Source organism: Hyla sarda, chromosome 7 (genome assembly GCF_029499605.1).
Source record: "Hyla sarda isolate aHylSar1 chromosome 7, aHylSar1.hap1, whole genome shotgun sequence".
NCBI lineage: Eukaryota > Metazoa > Chordata > Amphibia > Anura > Hylidae > Hyla > Hyla sarda.
Window position 1 is genome coordinate 197,816,629 of NC_079195.1, and position 17,859 is coordinate 197,834,487.

At 44.0% G+C, this 17,859-nt stretch overlaps 1 protein-coding gene across 3 annotated transcripts; it reads right to left on the bottom strand.

Moving 5' to 3' along the window:
• Positions 1–201: 201 nt before the first annotated feature.
• On the bottom strand, positions 202–8,934 carry LOC130283001 (protein kinase C delta type-like). 3 transcript variants are annotated; one of them, XM_056532088.1, is made up of 3 exons: positions 8,753–8,934; positions 3,426–3,742; positions 202–1,491 (listed from the first exon to the last, which is right to left on the bottom strand). In XM_056532088.1, exons 1-3 carry the CDS (start codon positions 8,864–8,866, stop codon positions 933–935), a joined length of 990 nt encoding a protein of 329 aa, XP_056388063.1. In that variant the 5' UTR covers positions 8,867–8,934; the 3' UTR covers positions 202–932. The 3 variants fall into 3 exon arrangements, with proteins under 3 accessions (XP_056388063.1, XP_056388062.1, XP_056388064.1); XM_056532087.1 differs by having other exon boundaries at positions 8,612–8,934; XM_056532089.1 differs by lacking the exon at positions 8,753–8,934 and adding an exon at positions 4,061–5,963.
• Positions 8,935–17,859: the final 8,925 nt, after the last annotated feature.

Sequence of the window (17,859 nt, forward strand, 5' to 3'; positions counted from 1 at the left end):
ATGACGCGGGGTCATCATGTGGTGACCCCGCATTATATCGCGGGAGCCGGCCAAGGATGTAAATATACGTCCTTGGTCGTTAAGGGGTTAAATACAATTTTTATTCTTTTTCGGGGGTGGGGGGGTCTTCTCAAAGAGGTTTATTAAAACAATACATGACCATCCAATGAAAATAAAGACACAGACACAATGATGTAAAAGGAAAAAAGGACTTTTTATTTATAGGAAGGGTATACTGGGGATACTGCGAGGCATAGAAATGTGTGTTATGTTCTATTTTGCTATGTGTGAAATATAAATGTATAGGTAAAGCATTTTTATATACTGTGTTGATCCAAAGGAAGACGAAAACCCCCTTGAGGAAAGAGCCAATTATCCTTATGTAAGGGGGGAAAGTTTCTTCCTGACCCCAAATATGGCGATCGGAACAAGTCCCAGGATCAAAAGCCAGTACCTGACCTATCTAGTATGGAAAACTATATGTTATAAATACTTTATATGCTATACCTTTTTTTTTTATAATTTATTTTTATATTATTTTATTTCTGGGAATATTTAGTAATAAATTAAAGATTTATCATACTTGACCTATTTATGGCTGAGATGATCCCAAGGAAGGCAAAAAAAACCTTGAGGAATAAGCCAATTGTCCTCAAAGGGGAAAAATTCCTTCCTGACCCCAAATATGGCGATCGGAACAAGTCCCAGGATCAGAGCCGATATCTACCCCTATCTGTTGTGTGTGTGTGTATGTGTCTATACTATCTATATATGTACCTGTGTGTATATTTCTATCTACCTGTATGTGTGTGATCCTAATGTATGTGTGATGATGTGTGATACTTACCAGGTCTGTGCTGAGGTGTTACAAGCACAGGCCGCTCCTGGGTGCAGCACTCAGATGGTACAGAGCTCTGGGCCGTGGGCTGATCTTACCATTCCCAGCTTGGAGCTATGAAAGAGAATCCTTCCAAGGGGTGAAGAGCTGTCTCTACCTCTGACCACCGCAGGTCTCCCTTCTTCAGAGCTGCCTCGGATGGTGTAAATGGCGGCTGTGCTCTCTTCTGCTCCAGTTCCTCCCAGTTGATGGTGGTGAAGAATGGATGGTCTCTGATGTTCCTGTTCACACCCAGCCGCTTCTCAGGATTCTTGTGCAGCAGTTGTTTGATGAGATGTTTCAGGTCAGCAGGGAGCCAAGATGGAATATTAGGCTTCTCTCTGGTGATGGAATCGCGAGCCATTTCTCTGTCGCAGCCAAAGTAGAATGGGGAACGTCCTGCTGACATCCGGGATACAACAATCCCCAGGCTCCACCAGTCAACCGCTGCATGGTAACTCTTCCTCTGGAGCACCTCTGGGGCCATGTAAAGTAATGTGCCCGTCACTTCTTGGATCTTGTTGGAGGAGGTGACGCCATCTTGGGCAAGTCCGAGGTCTATGATGCAGATGTGTCCATCTCGATCCAGCATGATGTTATCTGGCTTGATATCTCTGCAATTAAAGAAGAAGAAAGATTGATAAATAAAAAACAATAGTAAAATTATTCAAAATTCACTGATGGAAAGTTGGGTGGATTATTTACAATAAAGAAGGAAAAATGATTTTTTACAGCTCACCACTTAGATGTAACCGGTTAATGGGATGTCCAAGGGAGGTCTTGTGGATATTAAAAATGGATACTAGAATTCCCAATGGTCTTAAACTAGTACTCCGGCCCTAAGACATCTTATCCCATATCCAAAGAATAGGGGATAAGATGTCTGATCGCGGGGGTCCCACCGCTGTGGGGGTCCCATCTCGCATGCACCTGTGGGAGCTGCATGTAGCGCTGCAGCCTCTGAGTCTGCTGGCTCACGACTATGGGGCCGGAGTATTGTAATGTCCCAACTCCGCCCCCATGTGATGCCCCACCCCGCCCCCACAATGCAAGTCTGTGGGAGGGGGGCGTGACATAATGTATTTCTATTAAACCCCCTCGCTGGATCTCTCTTGTGTGCTGCCTTTTTACTCCTGCCACTATACTACAGGATTTATAACATTAGTTTATATGGTGGGATTTATGTTATCTATGTATACTATTATTATCATTTAAATGATTATTAATATCATGGTATCCCATTATATTATACTTATCTATTGTTTATCTTTATTGTGTACACCCCTTGCAAAATGATGTTAGTCAATAAGGAGTTATTTTTTTGTATCTTTGAAAGTGTTGGTGATTATACAGGTGCACAAACAAAAAGGTTTTTCTTTTTTCTTATATACTATTTATATCGTGTCGAGGGCCATTACTTTAAAACGTACCTGTCATTGTGCCAAAAAAATAAAAAATGTTACTCAGTACCTAATCCTGATAATAAACATATATAAATGTTATGGGTCTAGGACCTATATATCCCTAACAAGTAGCATTCATATCTTGCTCACTTGCTTTGTCTTCTTGCCTTGGGGAAGGGGCGTCTCTCTCTCTCACTGTGGATAAGTCATCTGCTCTGAGTCTGGGAGCAGCCTGGCAGTCTGCAAAACACTGCCCTCCTGTAACCCTTTCCTCTCTGGTTTCATGCTGTACATGTTACACAGAGAGGAAGATTATTGGAGTTTGCCTGCAGTATTCCTAAGACATTATGGTGAGTATATAAAATATTAAATCTGTAAATATAAAAATAGATCTTTATAAATTAGTGCAAGGATTTCAATGATAAAAGCACAGTAGTTTTTATGCACATATGTTCTATCTGTTCCTAGTAAAGCTGGATGCTAATCAACATAGCTGTCAGTATATGCGTCATTCAGCTTTCACATACTCATGAATGTATGATCAGCCTCTTTGTCATTCAGGAGTCAGAAAAAGCTTTGGCTGTTCAAGCATGCTGGGAGTCGTTGTTTTACAACAGCTGGAGCTTTAGTGTTTGTAAAGCACTGTGTTAGAGCAGTGGTGCCTTCAGCTGTTGCAAAACTACAAATTCGATCATGGGAGTTGTAGTTTCAGAACAGCTGAAGGCTGCAGTGGTGCAGCAGTGATCTCCTATACTGGATACCAACATGCTTTATGGTATTTAGTATGCTGCAAAATACAGAGTAGTCTGTCTGCATAAAGATAGATGACCTCTAGTGGCGGCTATTTTAATTTTTTAGTAAAATTTTAATGTTTTTAATTAAATGTATTTTTAATAAAAGTCATTTTATCAGTAGTACTACAAAATATAAAACGTTTTTTAAAATGACAGTGCCCCTTTAAGCCTTGAAAAAGACATCAGCGAATCGCGTTGGTTTTTATATAATCTGTAGCCCACTGGACATTTCAATATATTCAAAATAAAGCTGGAAGATTTTTAACCCAAACCTGAGTGCTGGATCTTCTCTGGTATTGGAGGCCTCTTTCCTATTCCTTATTCACAACATGACAAGGAAGTTATACTTACCGGTGGACGATGTTCTGTCTGTGAAGGAAATGGAGGCCACATGCAATCTCTGCTGTGAAGAATCTTACTATTTCGATGTTTAGACTGCTGTACACTCTGAGTAAAGCCTCCAAGCTGCCGCCGGACAGGTACTCGGTGATGAAGAAGGCATGGTCCTGAGACTGCTGTGCAGCATACAGGTGACACAGGAACGGGCAGTCTCGGGCCAGCAGGAGTATCCGTCGCTCTCTCTGTAGGATTGCTGCATTGTCCGCTGTTTTGGTGATACCTTTGATGGCGACGTAGTTGTTTCGGCCGGGGACTGATGCCAGGCCCACCTGAAAGAAAGCAAAGGGAGCAATTGAGCAAATGAAAGACTATGGGAAATATTATGTATTTCCAATACCATATAGGTTAATTTACAGAGTCATTACAACGAGAAAATCTATGGAATCTCCAACCTAGCATAAATGTACGCCCTACAGCGTTAAGTCACTTTTTTTTAAATTCCACTTCCACTTTGATTTAATTTCTGTGAAACAAACAGGGCTCGAGTCCTGCAGGAACGTGCAGGAATGGCGTTCCTTTGTTTTTTCCACAGGAGGAACGCCGTCCCTGTTACATTAGTCCTGCAGGACCGACCTCTCTGTTCTTACTCTCCCTCCGTCTCCTCCCCTGGCCCGGACTGCTAGATGCTGAAGGTGTAGGACCTGTGATGATGTCATCATCACGTGTGGGGGCGGAGCTTAGCTGTGGAGGAGAGAAAAGATTGTGGTTGAAGGACCTGTGTGATGCTGTAGAGGAGGCGGGGCTGAGCTGGAGGAGAGGTCACATGTCAGCCCAGTAAGGTAATTACATGGAAGGAGATTTGTTACAGTGTGTCACCCCAGTAGTAAGGAGATTACATGAGGTGGAGGTTTGTTACAGTATTTCACCCCTGGAGTAAAGAGATTAAATGGAAGGAGATTTGTTACAGCGTGTCACCCCAGTAGTAAGGAGATTACATGAGGAGGAGGTTTGTTACAGTATGTCACCCCAGTAGTAAGTAGATTACATGATGAGGAGGTTTGTTACAGTGTGTCACCCTAGTTGTGAGGAGATTACATGAGAAGGAGGTTTGTTACAGTGTGTCACCCCAGTAGTAAGGAAGTTACATGGGGAGAGGGTTTGTTACAGTGTGTCATCCCAGTAGTAAGGATATTACATGGGGAGTAGATTTGTTACAGTGTCACCCCAGTAGTAAGGAGATTACATGATGAGGAGGTTTGTTACAGTGTGTCATCCCAGTAGTAAGGATATTACATGAGGAGGAGGTTTGTTACAGTGTGTCACCCCAGTAGTAAGGAGATTACATGATGAGGAGGTTTGTTACAGTGTGTCACCCAAGTAGTAAGGAGGTTACATGAGGAGGAGGTTTGTTACTGTGTGTCACCACAGTAGTAAAGAGATTACATGAGGAGAAGGTTTGTTACAGTGTGTCACCCCAGTAGTAAGGAGATTACATGAGGAGGAGGTTTGTTACAGTGTGTCACCCCAGTAGTAAGGAGATTACATGAGGAGAGGGTTGGTTACAGTGTGTCACCCCAGTAGTAAGGAGATTACATAAGAAGGAGGTTTGTTACAGTGTGTCACCCCAGTAGTAAGGAGATTACATGAGGAGAGGGTTGGTTACAGTGTGTCACCCCAGTAGTAAGGAGATTACATGAGGAGGTTTGTTAAAGTGTGTCACCCAAGTATTAAGGAGGTTACATGAGGAGGAGGTTTGTTACAGTGTGTCATCCCAGTAGTAAGGATATTGCATGATGAGGAGGTTTGTTACAGTGTGTCACCCCAGTAGTAAGGAGATTACATGAGGAGAGGGATTGTTTCAGTGTGTCACCCCAGTAGTAAGGAGATTACACGAGGAGGAGGTTTGTTACAGTGTGTCACCCCAGTAGTAATGAGATTACATGAGGAGGGGGTTTGTTACAGTGTGTCACCCCAGTAGTAAAGAGATTACATGAGGAGGAGTTTTTTTACAGTGTGTCACCCAAGTAGTAAGGAGATTACATGAGGAGGAGGCTTGTTACAGTGTGTCACCCCAGTAGTAAGGAGATTGCATGAGGAGGGGGTTTGTTACAGTGTGTCACTCCAGTAGTAAGGAGATGACATGAGGAGAAGTTTTGTTACAGTGTGTCACCCCAGTAGTAAGAAGATTACATGAGGAGGAGGTTTGTTACAGTGTGTCACCCCAGTAGTAAGGTAATTACATGAGGAGGAGTTTTGTTACAGTGTGTCACACCAGTAGTAAGGAGATTACATGAGGAGGAGGTTTGTTACAGTGTGTCACCCAAGTAGTAAGGATATTACATGAGGAGGAGGTTTGTTACAGTGTGTCCCCCCAGTAGTAAGTAGATTACATGAGGAGGAGGTTTGTTACAGTGTGTCACCCCAGTAGTAAGGTGATTACATGGGGAGGTTTCTTACAGTGTGTTATCATGATGATAGGGACATAAGGAGGTTTTTGTTACAGTGTATTATCAGAATGATAACCCCTTAAGAACATTGGGGGAGATGTATAAAGACCTGTGCAGAGGAAAAGTGGAGCAGTTGCCCATAGCAACCAATCAGATCGCTGCTTTCATTTTCAAAAAAAATAAAGAAGCAATCTGATTGGTTGCTATGGGCAACTGGTCAACTTATCCTCTGCACAGGTTTTAATAAATCTCTCCCATTAGAGGTAAATATACATCTTGGTGCCCTGGTACTTAAAGGGGTACTCCTACCCTAGACATCTTATCCTCTATCCAAAGGATATGGAATAAGATGTCTGATCGAGGGGGTCCCGCCGCTGGGGACACCCGCGATCTCGGCTGTGGCACCCCGCTGTCATCACTGCACAGAGCAAACTCGCTGTGTGCGTAATGACTGGCGATACAGGGGCCGGAGTATCATGACTTCACGGCTAATAGTCATTTTTATTACTTTGAGGGGTACAGTTCATATAATGAGTGGGTTCTAACACGTAGGCCCCTCAGATCCACTTCTCAACTGAATTGGTCTCTAAAAATATAAAATTTAGAAAATTGTTGCCAAATTTCTAAACCCCGTTAACGTCCTAAAAAAGTAAAATAACATTTAACAAATGATGCCAACAAAAGATAGACATAGATGCACATAAATACCTAATGTATGTGGCATAAATTATATATATAATCCTATATCTTTCTTACAAGTAAAGAATCTGGAATAAAAAAAAATCCTAACTTTTCACACAACTATTTCAGAGTATTTCACACAAAACTGCAGAATGTAGTTGCCCATAGCAACCAATCATATCACTTCTTTCATTTTGAAAAGGCCTTTGAAAATAAAATAAAAAACGATCTGATTGGTTGCTATGGGCAACTGGGCAACCTTATCTCTGCACAGGTTTTTATCAATCTCCCCTAAGGAAAACAGAAAAAAAAGAAAAGTATATATATATATATATTTACTCAGTCAATGCTGCACTACTGAACCAAAAGTGCACAGTGCCAGCGCCCCCCGAGCAGATCACAGTCCATGCAATAGAAGAAAATGGCGCAGCGCTCCAAAATTGTACAAATGTAGAAAAAACTGTGAATTTATTCCTTCATGTCCAACAAAAAAAGCCTTTTGTTGGACATGAAGGAATAAATTCACAGTATTTTCTACATTTCTACAATTTTTGAGCGCTGCGCCATTTTCATATATATATATATAAGAAAACCAGGCAGATAAATAACAATGGGGAGATTTATCAAAACCTGTCCAGACGAAAAGTTGCTGAGTTGCCCATAGCAACCAATCAGATCACTTCTTTCATTTTTTACAGGCCTTTTCAAAAATGAAAGAAGCGATCTGATTGGTTGCTATGGGCAACTCAGCAACTTTTCCACCAGACAGGTTTTACTAAATCTCCCCCAATGTATTTTCAAAATTTCTGTCAATAAATGTCCTACAAACTATACCATTAAACATTAAATTCTACAGAAACAAAGAAGACTTCCCAACAACAATCTCAAAAAAAGACATTATTTTATTAAATATACGTAAACAATACATCATAAAATACATAAATGAAGAGAAAAACAACAGAAAATCCCACAGGGCAGTGGTTGAATATACTGGTGCTCAGAGGTGTAACTTGTAGCTTCTGGGCCCCATCTGCCAATTATAATACTGGTCACTTATAGGGCAGATGTGCTTTGGGGTCCCGTTAGGCACCAGGGCCCCGGTATAATTACCTCTGTACTCCCTATAGCTTTGCCCTCTCTGGTGCTAAGTAAAATAAAGTTTTACTCCCAAAAACTATATTATGGGGAGGAAAATCACCAACATCTATATTCTGGCAATAATTTTACCAGACATAGAAAAATCATTATTAAGGTAACTAACTAGTTAAGGAAAATTAGATAGGGATTACTCTCTAATACAGTCTAATACCCATCTCTAGCAGACCAGATCTAATATGGGGACTTATTACAGTGCAGCGTTATATAAGGGCCCGATATCTGTCACACACAGGGATATAAACATTACTGGAGGTCTCTAGTGCTGCAGATATGTGATATATAGGAGTGATCATGGGGGCTGGTTATTTACTGGACTGTCTGTTATTCACCCCATTATGTACAGCTATCCTCATGAGCATAAGGGCTGATAACAGAAAGCAATAACCTACATTCAGCTGCACATTAAATACATATGAAATAAAATTACATTGATTGTCCATTGAACATCAAAATAAACTTAAATAAACTTACCACTCCAAAGCTGCCCCTACCCAATACCTGATGGACAGTAAGGTGTTTGATGTTAAATTTGGGGTATTTGCTTGATGTTCCGGGGGCCTGACTGGTGCCTGGTCTTGGCTCCTCATCCTCCAATACTCTGGCATCCTCTCCTCTCCTCTTCTTTTCCTCCTCCTCGCTCTCCTTTTCCTTCTTCCTCTCCTCTCCTCTCTTCTCTTCCTCCTCTCTCTTCCTCTTCTTCCCTCTCTTCTCCTCCTCTTCGATCTCCTCTTCTCTCTTCCTCTTCTTCCCTCTCTTCCCCTCCTTGCTCTCATCTTCCTTCTTCCTCTCCTCTTCTCTCTTCTCCTCCTCCTCGTGCTCCTCTTCTCTCTTCCTCTTCGCTCCTCTCTTCTTCTCCACCTCCTCGCTCTCTTCTCTCTTCCTCTTCTTTCCTCTCTTCAGCTCCTCGCTCACCTCTTTCTTCTTCCTCTCATCTCCTCTCTTCTCCTCCTCCTCGCGCTCCTCTTCTCTCTTCCTCTTCGCTCCTCTCTCCTTCTCCACCTCCTCGCTCTCTTCTCTCTTCCTCTTCTTTCCTCTCTTCAGCTCCTCGCTCACCTCTTTCTTCTTCCTCTCATCTCCTCTCTTCTCCTCCTCCTCGTCCTCCTCTTCTCTCTTCATCTTCTTTCCTCTCTCCTTCTCGCCATCTCCTCTTCCTCCAGTAGCCGCCATCTTTGGGATCCTATAGACGTCCGTCCGCTCGGTCCAACTGACAGTTGTGGGTAAACAACAACAACAACAGCCGTTGTCCAGGTGACGTGTTGTCATAGCAACATCAGGTGGCACCTGCTGCAAGTGGTCCACCTGTGCATCCATATACACTGTAATGTGGGCATCATGGTGATAGCCTAGTGTCCAAAAAAATGGAGACATTCATGGCTGGTTCTTGTAGTGCTGTTTTATTAATAGATGGAGCAGAGTGATGTGACTTTTATGTGCTGTATAGGTTGGCAGTGGTGCCCATAGACTCTGCTGAAAGGTTATAACAAGGGTGGTTGTGGGGGAATCCAAATAATCCTGGTGCAGGAATAACCAGATATTGTACCTGCTGTAATGGCAGGAATAATAAAGCCTTTTAAGGGCCTGTAATGTTCTGCTACATCCAATAAGTGGTCATCACCCACATACATTAGGTTGTAGGTCCATAGTCATTAATGTACAGTATATATGTCATGATACGGCTTCACCACCATTAGGACCTATTTTATAAGCCGAGCAACATAAATTATTTTTGAGTGTCCAGTCTTAGTTATGGGAGAAGGATAAGTTCTATATAAGATGTAGACAGGTTGACAATTGACTTTGCTGAATAATCTTCTTTACTAGGTCTCAGATAATAAATGCAAAGTTGTCCATGAACATTGTATGGTTGTCTTTATTTTACACCATAGACAGATTCTAAAAATGGGTAATCTCTAGGGTTTTCCACCACCCAGGATTTACCAATATTTTCCAGAGAGGGTGTTACAGAGTTTGGAAAGTGTTCCTCTAATATTATCTAAGGATCACTATGAGGCACAGGAGAGGATTAAAGGGGAAACTCCAATATTTTAAATGATCATCTGTCCACAGGATCGGTAATAGCTAGCTTATTGGTAGGGATCTGACCAGAATGGAGGTCTCTTTTACCCTGTATGAATAGAGAGGAAGCTCACATAGTCATCCACCACAAGGGGTAATAGGAGAAAAATCCCCCCAAAATTTGTAACCCAATTAATACCTCATATGTGTATGTGAAGTGCTCGGCAAGCACAGTAGAAGGCTCAGAAGGGAAGGAGCAACAATGGGATTTTGGAGAGTGAGTTTTTCTGAAATGGTTTTTGAGGGGCATGTCACATTTAGGAAGCCCCTATGGTGCCAGAACAGCAAAAATAAAAATAAAATAAACCCCACTTTTGGAAACTACACCCCTCAAGGCATGTAACAAGGGGTCCAGTTAACCTTAACACCCCACAGGTGTTTGACGACTTTTCTTTAAACCCTTCCCGCAGAATGGCATATATAAACGCCGGGTTGTGCAGTGCGTTCGCGCATCCCGGCGTTTATAAATGACATTCAGTTAACCCGGCGATGCGCAGCATCGCACTGGTTAACTGGCAGAAGTCCCGCTGTTTCCAGCAGGGGACAACTTCTGCTTCACCCCCCAGGACCATCCATTGATGGTCCTGGTCAGCGATCACTGTGATTGGTCCCTGTGGACCAATCACAGTGATCTGGGGTGAAAGTTCAGATCCCCCGCACTGCCCGCCCCTGGAAGTCGGGCAGAACGGGGGACGATGGCTGCAGGGGCTCGCAGGGACCTGCGGCATAGGGGGGGAACACCAGGGGACCAGCGGCCTTACCTGGCGGGACCGAGGAGCAGCGGCAGGACCGGCCACGTGGACGAGCAGCGACGGGACCGGCAGGTAAGTATGTAGTCCTCAGAAGCAGCAGTGAAGATCTTCACTGCTGCTTCTAGGAGTCTGAAAACTAAAACTCCCAGCATGCCTAGACAGCCTTTGGCTGTCTGGGCATGCTGGGAGTTGTAGTTTTGCAACATCTGGAGGGCCCCAGTTTGGAGACCATTGTATAATGGTCTCCAATCTGTGCTCTTCCAGCTGTTGCAAAACTACAACTCCCAGCATGCACTGACTGTCCAGGCATGCTGGGAGTTTTAGTTCAGCAACATCTGGCCCTTCAGATGTTGCCGAACTACAACTCCCAGCATGCCCTTCAGCTGTCTGGGCATGCTGGGAGTTGTAGTTTTGCAACAACTGGAGACACACTGGTTGGGAAACATTGTTTCTAACTCAGTGTTTCCTAACCTGTGTGCCTCCAGCTGTTGCAAAACTATAACTCCCAGCATGCACTAACAGACCATGCATGCTGGGAGTTGTAGTTTTGCAACATCTGGAGGGCCCCAGTTTGGAGACCATTGTATAATGGTCTCCAATCTGTGCTCTTCCAGCTGTTGCAAAACTACAACTCCCAGTATGAACTGACTGTCCAGGCATGCTGGGAGTTTTAGTTCAGCAACATCTGGCCCTTCAGATGTTGCCGAACTACAACTCCCAGCATGCCTTTCAGCTGTCTGGGCATGCTGGGAGTTGTAGTTTTGCAACAACTGGAGACACACTGGTTGGGAAACATTGTCTGTTTCTAACTCAGTGTTTCCTAACCTGTGTGCCTTCAGCTGTTGCAAAACTATAACTCCCAGCATGCACTAATAGACCATGCATGCTGGGAGTTGTGGTTTTGCAACAGCTGGTGCACCCCCCCCCCCCCCCCTGTGAATGTACAGGGTACATTCACATGGGCGAGGCTTTTACAGTGGGTTTCTCGCATCTTGAGATGCAGCAAATTTTGCGCTGGGAAACTCGCTGTAATCCCCCGCCCATGATGTGACTGTACCCTAAAAACACTACACTACACTAAAACAAAATAAAATAAAAAGTTAAAAACACTACATATACACATACCCCTACACAGCCCCCCTCCCCCAATAAGAATGTCCGGTACACCACTGTTTCCAAAGCAGAGCCTCCAGCTGTTGAAAAACAACAACTCCCAGTATTGCTGGACAGCCGTTGACTGTCCACGCATGCTGGGAGTTTTGCAACAGCTGGAGGCACCCTGTTTGGGAATCACTGGCGTAGAATACCCCTATGTCCACCCCTATGCAAATCCCTAATTTAGGCCTCAAATGCACATGGCGCTCTCACTTTGGAGCCCTGTCGTATTTCAGGGCAACAGTTTAGGGCCACATATGGGGTATCGCTGTACTCGGGAGAAATTGCGTTACAAGGCTTGGGGGGCTTTTTCTTCTTTAATCCTTCATGAAAAGGAAAAGTTGGGGTCTACATCAGAATGTTAGTGTAAAAAAATAAAAAATTTTATACTAACATGCTGATGTTGCCCTATACTTTACATTTTCACAAGAGGTAAAAGGGAAAAAAGCCCCCCAAAATTTGTAACGCAATTTCTCCCGACTACAGAAATACCCTATATGTGAGCGCAAAGTGTTCTGGGGGCGCACAACAAGGCCCAGAAGGGAGAGCGCACCATGTACATTTGAGGTGATTTGCACAGTGGTGGCTGATTGTTACAGCAGTTTTGACAAACGCAAAAAAAACAAAACCCCACATGTGACCCCATTTCGGAAACTACACCCCTCACGGAATGTAATGAGGGGTGCAGTGAGAATTTACCCCCACAGGTGTCTGACGGATCTTTGGAACAGTGGTCCGTGAAAATGAAAACTTGTACAGCCCACTGTTCCAAAGATCTGTCAGACACCAGTGGGGGGCAAATGCTCACTGTACCCCTTGTTACGTTCCTCAAGGGGTCTAGTTTCCAAAATGGTATGCCATGTGTTTTTTTTTTTTGCTGTTCTGGCACCTTAGGGGCTTCCTAAATGCGACATGCTCCCCGAGCAAAATTTGCTCTCAAAAAGCCAAATATGACTCCTTCTCTTCTGAGCATTGTAGTTCGCCCATAGTGCACTTCAGGTCAACTTATGGGGTACCTCCATACTCAGAAGAGATGGGGTTACAAATTTTGGGGGGTATTTTCTGCTATTAACCCTTGCAAAAATGTGAAATTTGGGGGGAAACAAACATTTTAGTGGAAATTTTTTTTTTTTTTTTACATATGCAAAAGTCGTGAAACACCTGTGGGGTATTAAGGCTCACTTTATTCCTTGTTATGTTCCTCAAGGGGTCTAGTTTCCAAAATGGTATGCCATGTGAGGGTTTTTTGCTGTTCTGGCACCATAGGGGCTTCCTAAATGCAACATGCCCCCCAAAAACCATTTCAGAAAAACGTACTCTCCAAAATCCCCTTATCGCTCTTTCCCTTCTGAGCCCTCTACTGCGCCCGCCGAACACTTTACATAGACATATGAGGTATGTGCTTACTCGAGAGAAATCGGGCTACAAACATAAGTATACATTTTCTCCTTTTACCCCTTGTAAAAATTCAAAAATTGGGTCTACAAGAACATGCGAGTGTAAAAAATGAAGATTGTGAATTTTCTCCTTCACTTTGCTTCTATTCCTGTGAAACACCTAACGGGTTAAAATGATGATTTTGAATACTTTGGGGGTGCAGTTTTTATAATGGGGTCTTTTGTGGGGTATTTCTAATATGAAGACCTTCAAATCCACTTCAAACCTGAACTGGTCCCTGAAAAATAGTGAGTTTGAAAATTTTGTGAAAAATTGGAAAATTGCTGCTGAACTTTGAAGCCCTCTGGTGTCTTCCAAAAGTAAAAACTCGTCACTTTTATGATGCAGACATAAAGTAGACATATTGTATATGTGAATAAAAATTTTTTTATTTGTAATATACATTTTCCTTACAAGCAGAGAGCTTCAAAGTTAGAAAAATGCAAAATTTTCAAATTTTTCATCAAATTTTAGGATTTTTCACAAGGAAAGGATGCAAGTTACCACAAAAATTTACCCCCATGTTAAAGTAGAATATGTCACGAAAAAACAATCTCGGAATCAGAATGATAACTAAAAGCATTCCAGAGTTATTAATGTTTAAAGTGACAGTGGTCAGATGTGCAAAAAACGCTCTGGTCCTTAAGGCCAAAATGGGCTTGGTCCTGAAGGGGTTAAAGTCGGATGTGTAAATGAAAAAAAAAATTTTTTCACTAAAGTGCAGTTTTTTTTTTTTTTATTTACAATTCTTACAAAGGGTAATGGGAGAAAATACCCCCCAATATTTGTAACCCTATATCTTCTGAGTATGGAAATACCTCATGTTAGGACGTAAAATGCTCTGCGGGCGAACTGCAATGCTCAGAAGAGAAGGAGTCACATTTGGATTTTGGAAAGCAAACTTTGCTGAAATGGTTTTTGGGGGGCATATCACATTTAGGAATCCCCTATTGTGCCAGAACAGCAAAAAAAATAAAAAATAAAAATAAACACATGGCATACTATTTTGGAAACTACACCCCTCAATGAAAAAAATAATTTTTTCACTAAAATGCAGTTTTCCCCCCAAATTTTAAATTTTTACAAGGGGTAATAGGAGAAAATGCCCCCAAAATTTCTGACCCCATGTGCGTTTACAAAGCACCCCGTGGTGCCAGAACAGTGAACCCCCCCCCCCACATGTGACCCCATTTTGGAAAATACACCCCTCACAGAATTTAATAAGCGGTGCAGTGAGCATTTACACCCTACTGGCGTTTGACAGATCTTTGGAACAGTGGGCTGGGCAAATGAAAAATTACAATTTTCATTTTCATGGACCACTGTTCCAAAAATCTGTCAGACACCAGTGGGGCATAAATGCTCACTGCACCCCTTACAAAATTCCGTGAGGGGTGTAGTTTCCAAAATGGGGTCACATGTGGGGGGGGGGCGGTCCATTGTTCTGGCACTATGGGGGCTTTGTAAACACATGTAGCCTTCAATTCCGGACAATGGCGCTCCTTCTCTTCTGAGCATTGTAGTGCGCCAGCAGAGCACTTGGCATCCACATATGGGGTATGTTCTTACTCAGAAGAAATGGGGTTACAAATGTTGGGGGGCTTTTTTCCTATTTTCCCTTGTGAAAATGAAAAATTTTGGGTAAAACCAGCATTTTTGTGAAAAAAAATTTTTTCTTCATTTTCCCATCCAACTTTAACGAAAATTCGTCAGACACCTATTAAGGCTCACTATACCCCTTGTTACGTACTGTGAGGGGTGTAGTTTCCAAAATGGGATCACATGTGGGTATTTATTTTTTTGCGTTTATGTCAGAACCACTGTAAAATCAGCCACCCCTGTGCAAATCACCAATTTAGGCTTCAAATGTACACAGTGCGCTCACTCCTGAGCCATATTGTGCACCCGCAGAGCATTTTACCCCCACATATGGGGTATTTCCGTACTCTGGAGAAACTGCGTTACAAATTTTGGGGTCTTTTTTTTCCTTTTACCTCTTGTGAAAATAAATGTATATGGCAGCACCAGCATGTTAATGTAATTTTTTAAATTTTTTTTACACTAACAGGCTGGTGTAGACCCCAACTTTTCCTTTTCGTAAGGGGTAAAAGGAGAAAAAGACCCACAAAATTTGTATTGCAATTTCTCCCCAAGACGAAAATACCCCATATGTGGCCCTAAACTGTTTCCTTGAGATACGACAGGGCTCCGAAGTGAGAGAGTGCCATGTGTATTTGAGGACTAAATTAGGGATTGCATAGGGGTTGATATAGCGGTATTCTCCGCCAGTGATTCCCAAACAGGGTGCCTCCAGTGGCTGTCCGGAAATGCTGGGAGTTGTTGTTTTACAACAGCTGGAGGCTCCATTTTGGAAACACTGCCATACGATACGTTTTCATTTTTATTGAGGGGACAGTGTAATGGTGTGTATATGTATTGTTTTACCCTTTATTATTTGTTAGTGTAGTGTAGTTTAGTGTTTTTTGGGTACATTCGCACTGGCAGCGGTTTATGGTGAGTTTCCCGCTAATAGTTTGCGCTGTGGTGGAAAATTCGAAAATTTGAAAACTTGAAGCAGGAAACCCTCTGTAAACCCGCAAGTGTGAATGTACCCTGTACATTCACATGGGGGTGGGGGGACAGACCTCCAGCTGTTTCAAAACTACAACTCCCAGCATGCACTGACAGATGGTGCTTGCGGGGAGTTGTACTTTTGCAACAGCTAGAGGCAGGGATGCTATCAGACATTTTGGGGCCCTTCACACAGATCAAGGCCTGGGCCCCCTTGGCCGTCTCCTGGGCATGCCTGTTATCTTCCCCATCATCTATAAAAAAATGTTTTAAACACAGGACAAGAAAAACAAGATCCCGTGAGTTCAATGAGTAAGGAAGGAAAAAGGAAATATCACCATAGATATTACCATCATACTGTTACTGACCTAATTCTGTATACTACAGGGCTTAAAGGGGTACTTTGCTACTTTACTTCTTATCCCCTATACACAAGATAGATCGTTTCTGATTGCAAGGGGTCCGACCACAGAAACCCCTCCCGAATTCCTGCATGTCGCTCTCCTAACGCATTCATCTCTATGGAAGAGTCAGAAATACATAACGCTGTAGATAACCCCGCTTCATGTACAAAGGGAGCCAGGGCACTGTGCCAGGTCCCCTCTGGATCGGACACTAATCCCCTATCCTGTGGATAGGGGATAAGGAGTAAAGTAGCAGAGCACTCCTTTAACAAATTTGTGTTGAATCTAGGAGCCAGGATTAAAAAATATATTTTTTTATTTAAATAATCAGCGCAATGTTTCAGTTTTTGAGAGGCGGTTGTTAAAAATGTTTTTACACTATTTTCCCAGTTATATTTTGCACAGGGACCTGAGTAACTAGTCCTGAGACCCACCCCAAGGAATAGTTCCCAGGTAGCGGCAGAATTTATAAATTATGATTACTCTGAAACACCTGGGTGACCTGAGTGTAATTCATATTGTCCCCCAATTAAAAGACAATAAACAGTAGTAACAGCAGGTCTCCCTTCTCCAGCCTCCCCCCCACCTCACACATAGCAGGACTCTCAGCCCCCCTGCCCCCTTCTCTCCACATAACAGGCCCCACTATCTAGACCCCCCCAACACATAGCAGGACTCTCAGCCCCCCCCCCCCCCGCCCCCCTTCTCTATACATAACAGGCACCCCCCTATCCAGACCCCCCCTAATACATAGCAATACTCTCAGCCCCCCTTCCCACCTTCTCTCCACATAAGAGGCCTCCCCTATTCAGACCCCCCCAACACATAGCAGGATTCTCAGCCCCCCCCTGACCCCCTTCTATCCACATAAGAGGCCCCCCCCTATCCAACTCCCCCTAATACATAGCAATACTCTCAGCCCCCCTTCCCACCTTCTCTCCACATAAGAGGCCCCCCTATCCAGACCCCCCCCCCAACACATAGCAGGACTCTCAGCCCCTCCTACCCCATTCTCTCCACATAAGAGGCCCCCCCTATCCAGACCCCCCCCAACACATAGCAGGACTCTAAGCCCCTCCTGCCCCCCTTCTTTCCACATAAGAGGCCCCCCTATCCAGACCCCACCTCATACATAGCAGGACTCTCAGCCCCCCTGCCCCCTTCTTTCCACATAAGAGGCCCCCCTATCCAGACCCCCCCCCCAACACATAGCAGGACTCAGCCCCCCTGCCCCCCTTCTCTCCACATAAGAGGCACCCCCTATCCAGACCCCCCCAACACATAGCAGGATTCTCAGCCCCCTCTGCCCTCTTCTCTCCACGTAACAGGCCCCCCCATATCCAGACCCCCCCTAACACATAGCAGGATTCTCAGCCCCCCTGACCCCCTTCTCTCCACATAAGAGGACCCCCTATCCAGACCCCTCCTCACACATAGCAGTACTCTCAGCCCCCCTTCCCACCTTCTCTCCACATAAGAGGACCCCCTATCCAGACCCCCCCCTAACACATAGCAGGACTCTCAGCCCCCCCTTCCCACCTTCTCTCCACATAAGAGGCCCCCCTATCCAGACCCACCCTAACACATAGCAGGACTCTCATCCCCCCTGACCCCCTTCTCTCCACATAACAGGCCCCCCCCCTATCCAGACCCCCCCCACCTAACACATAGCAGGACTCTCAGCCCCCTTCCCACCTTCTCTCCACATAAGAGGCCCCCCTATCCAGACCCCCCCCCCAAACACATAGCAGGACTCTCAGCCCCC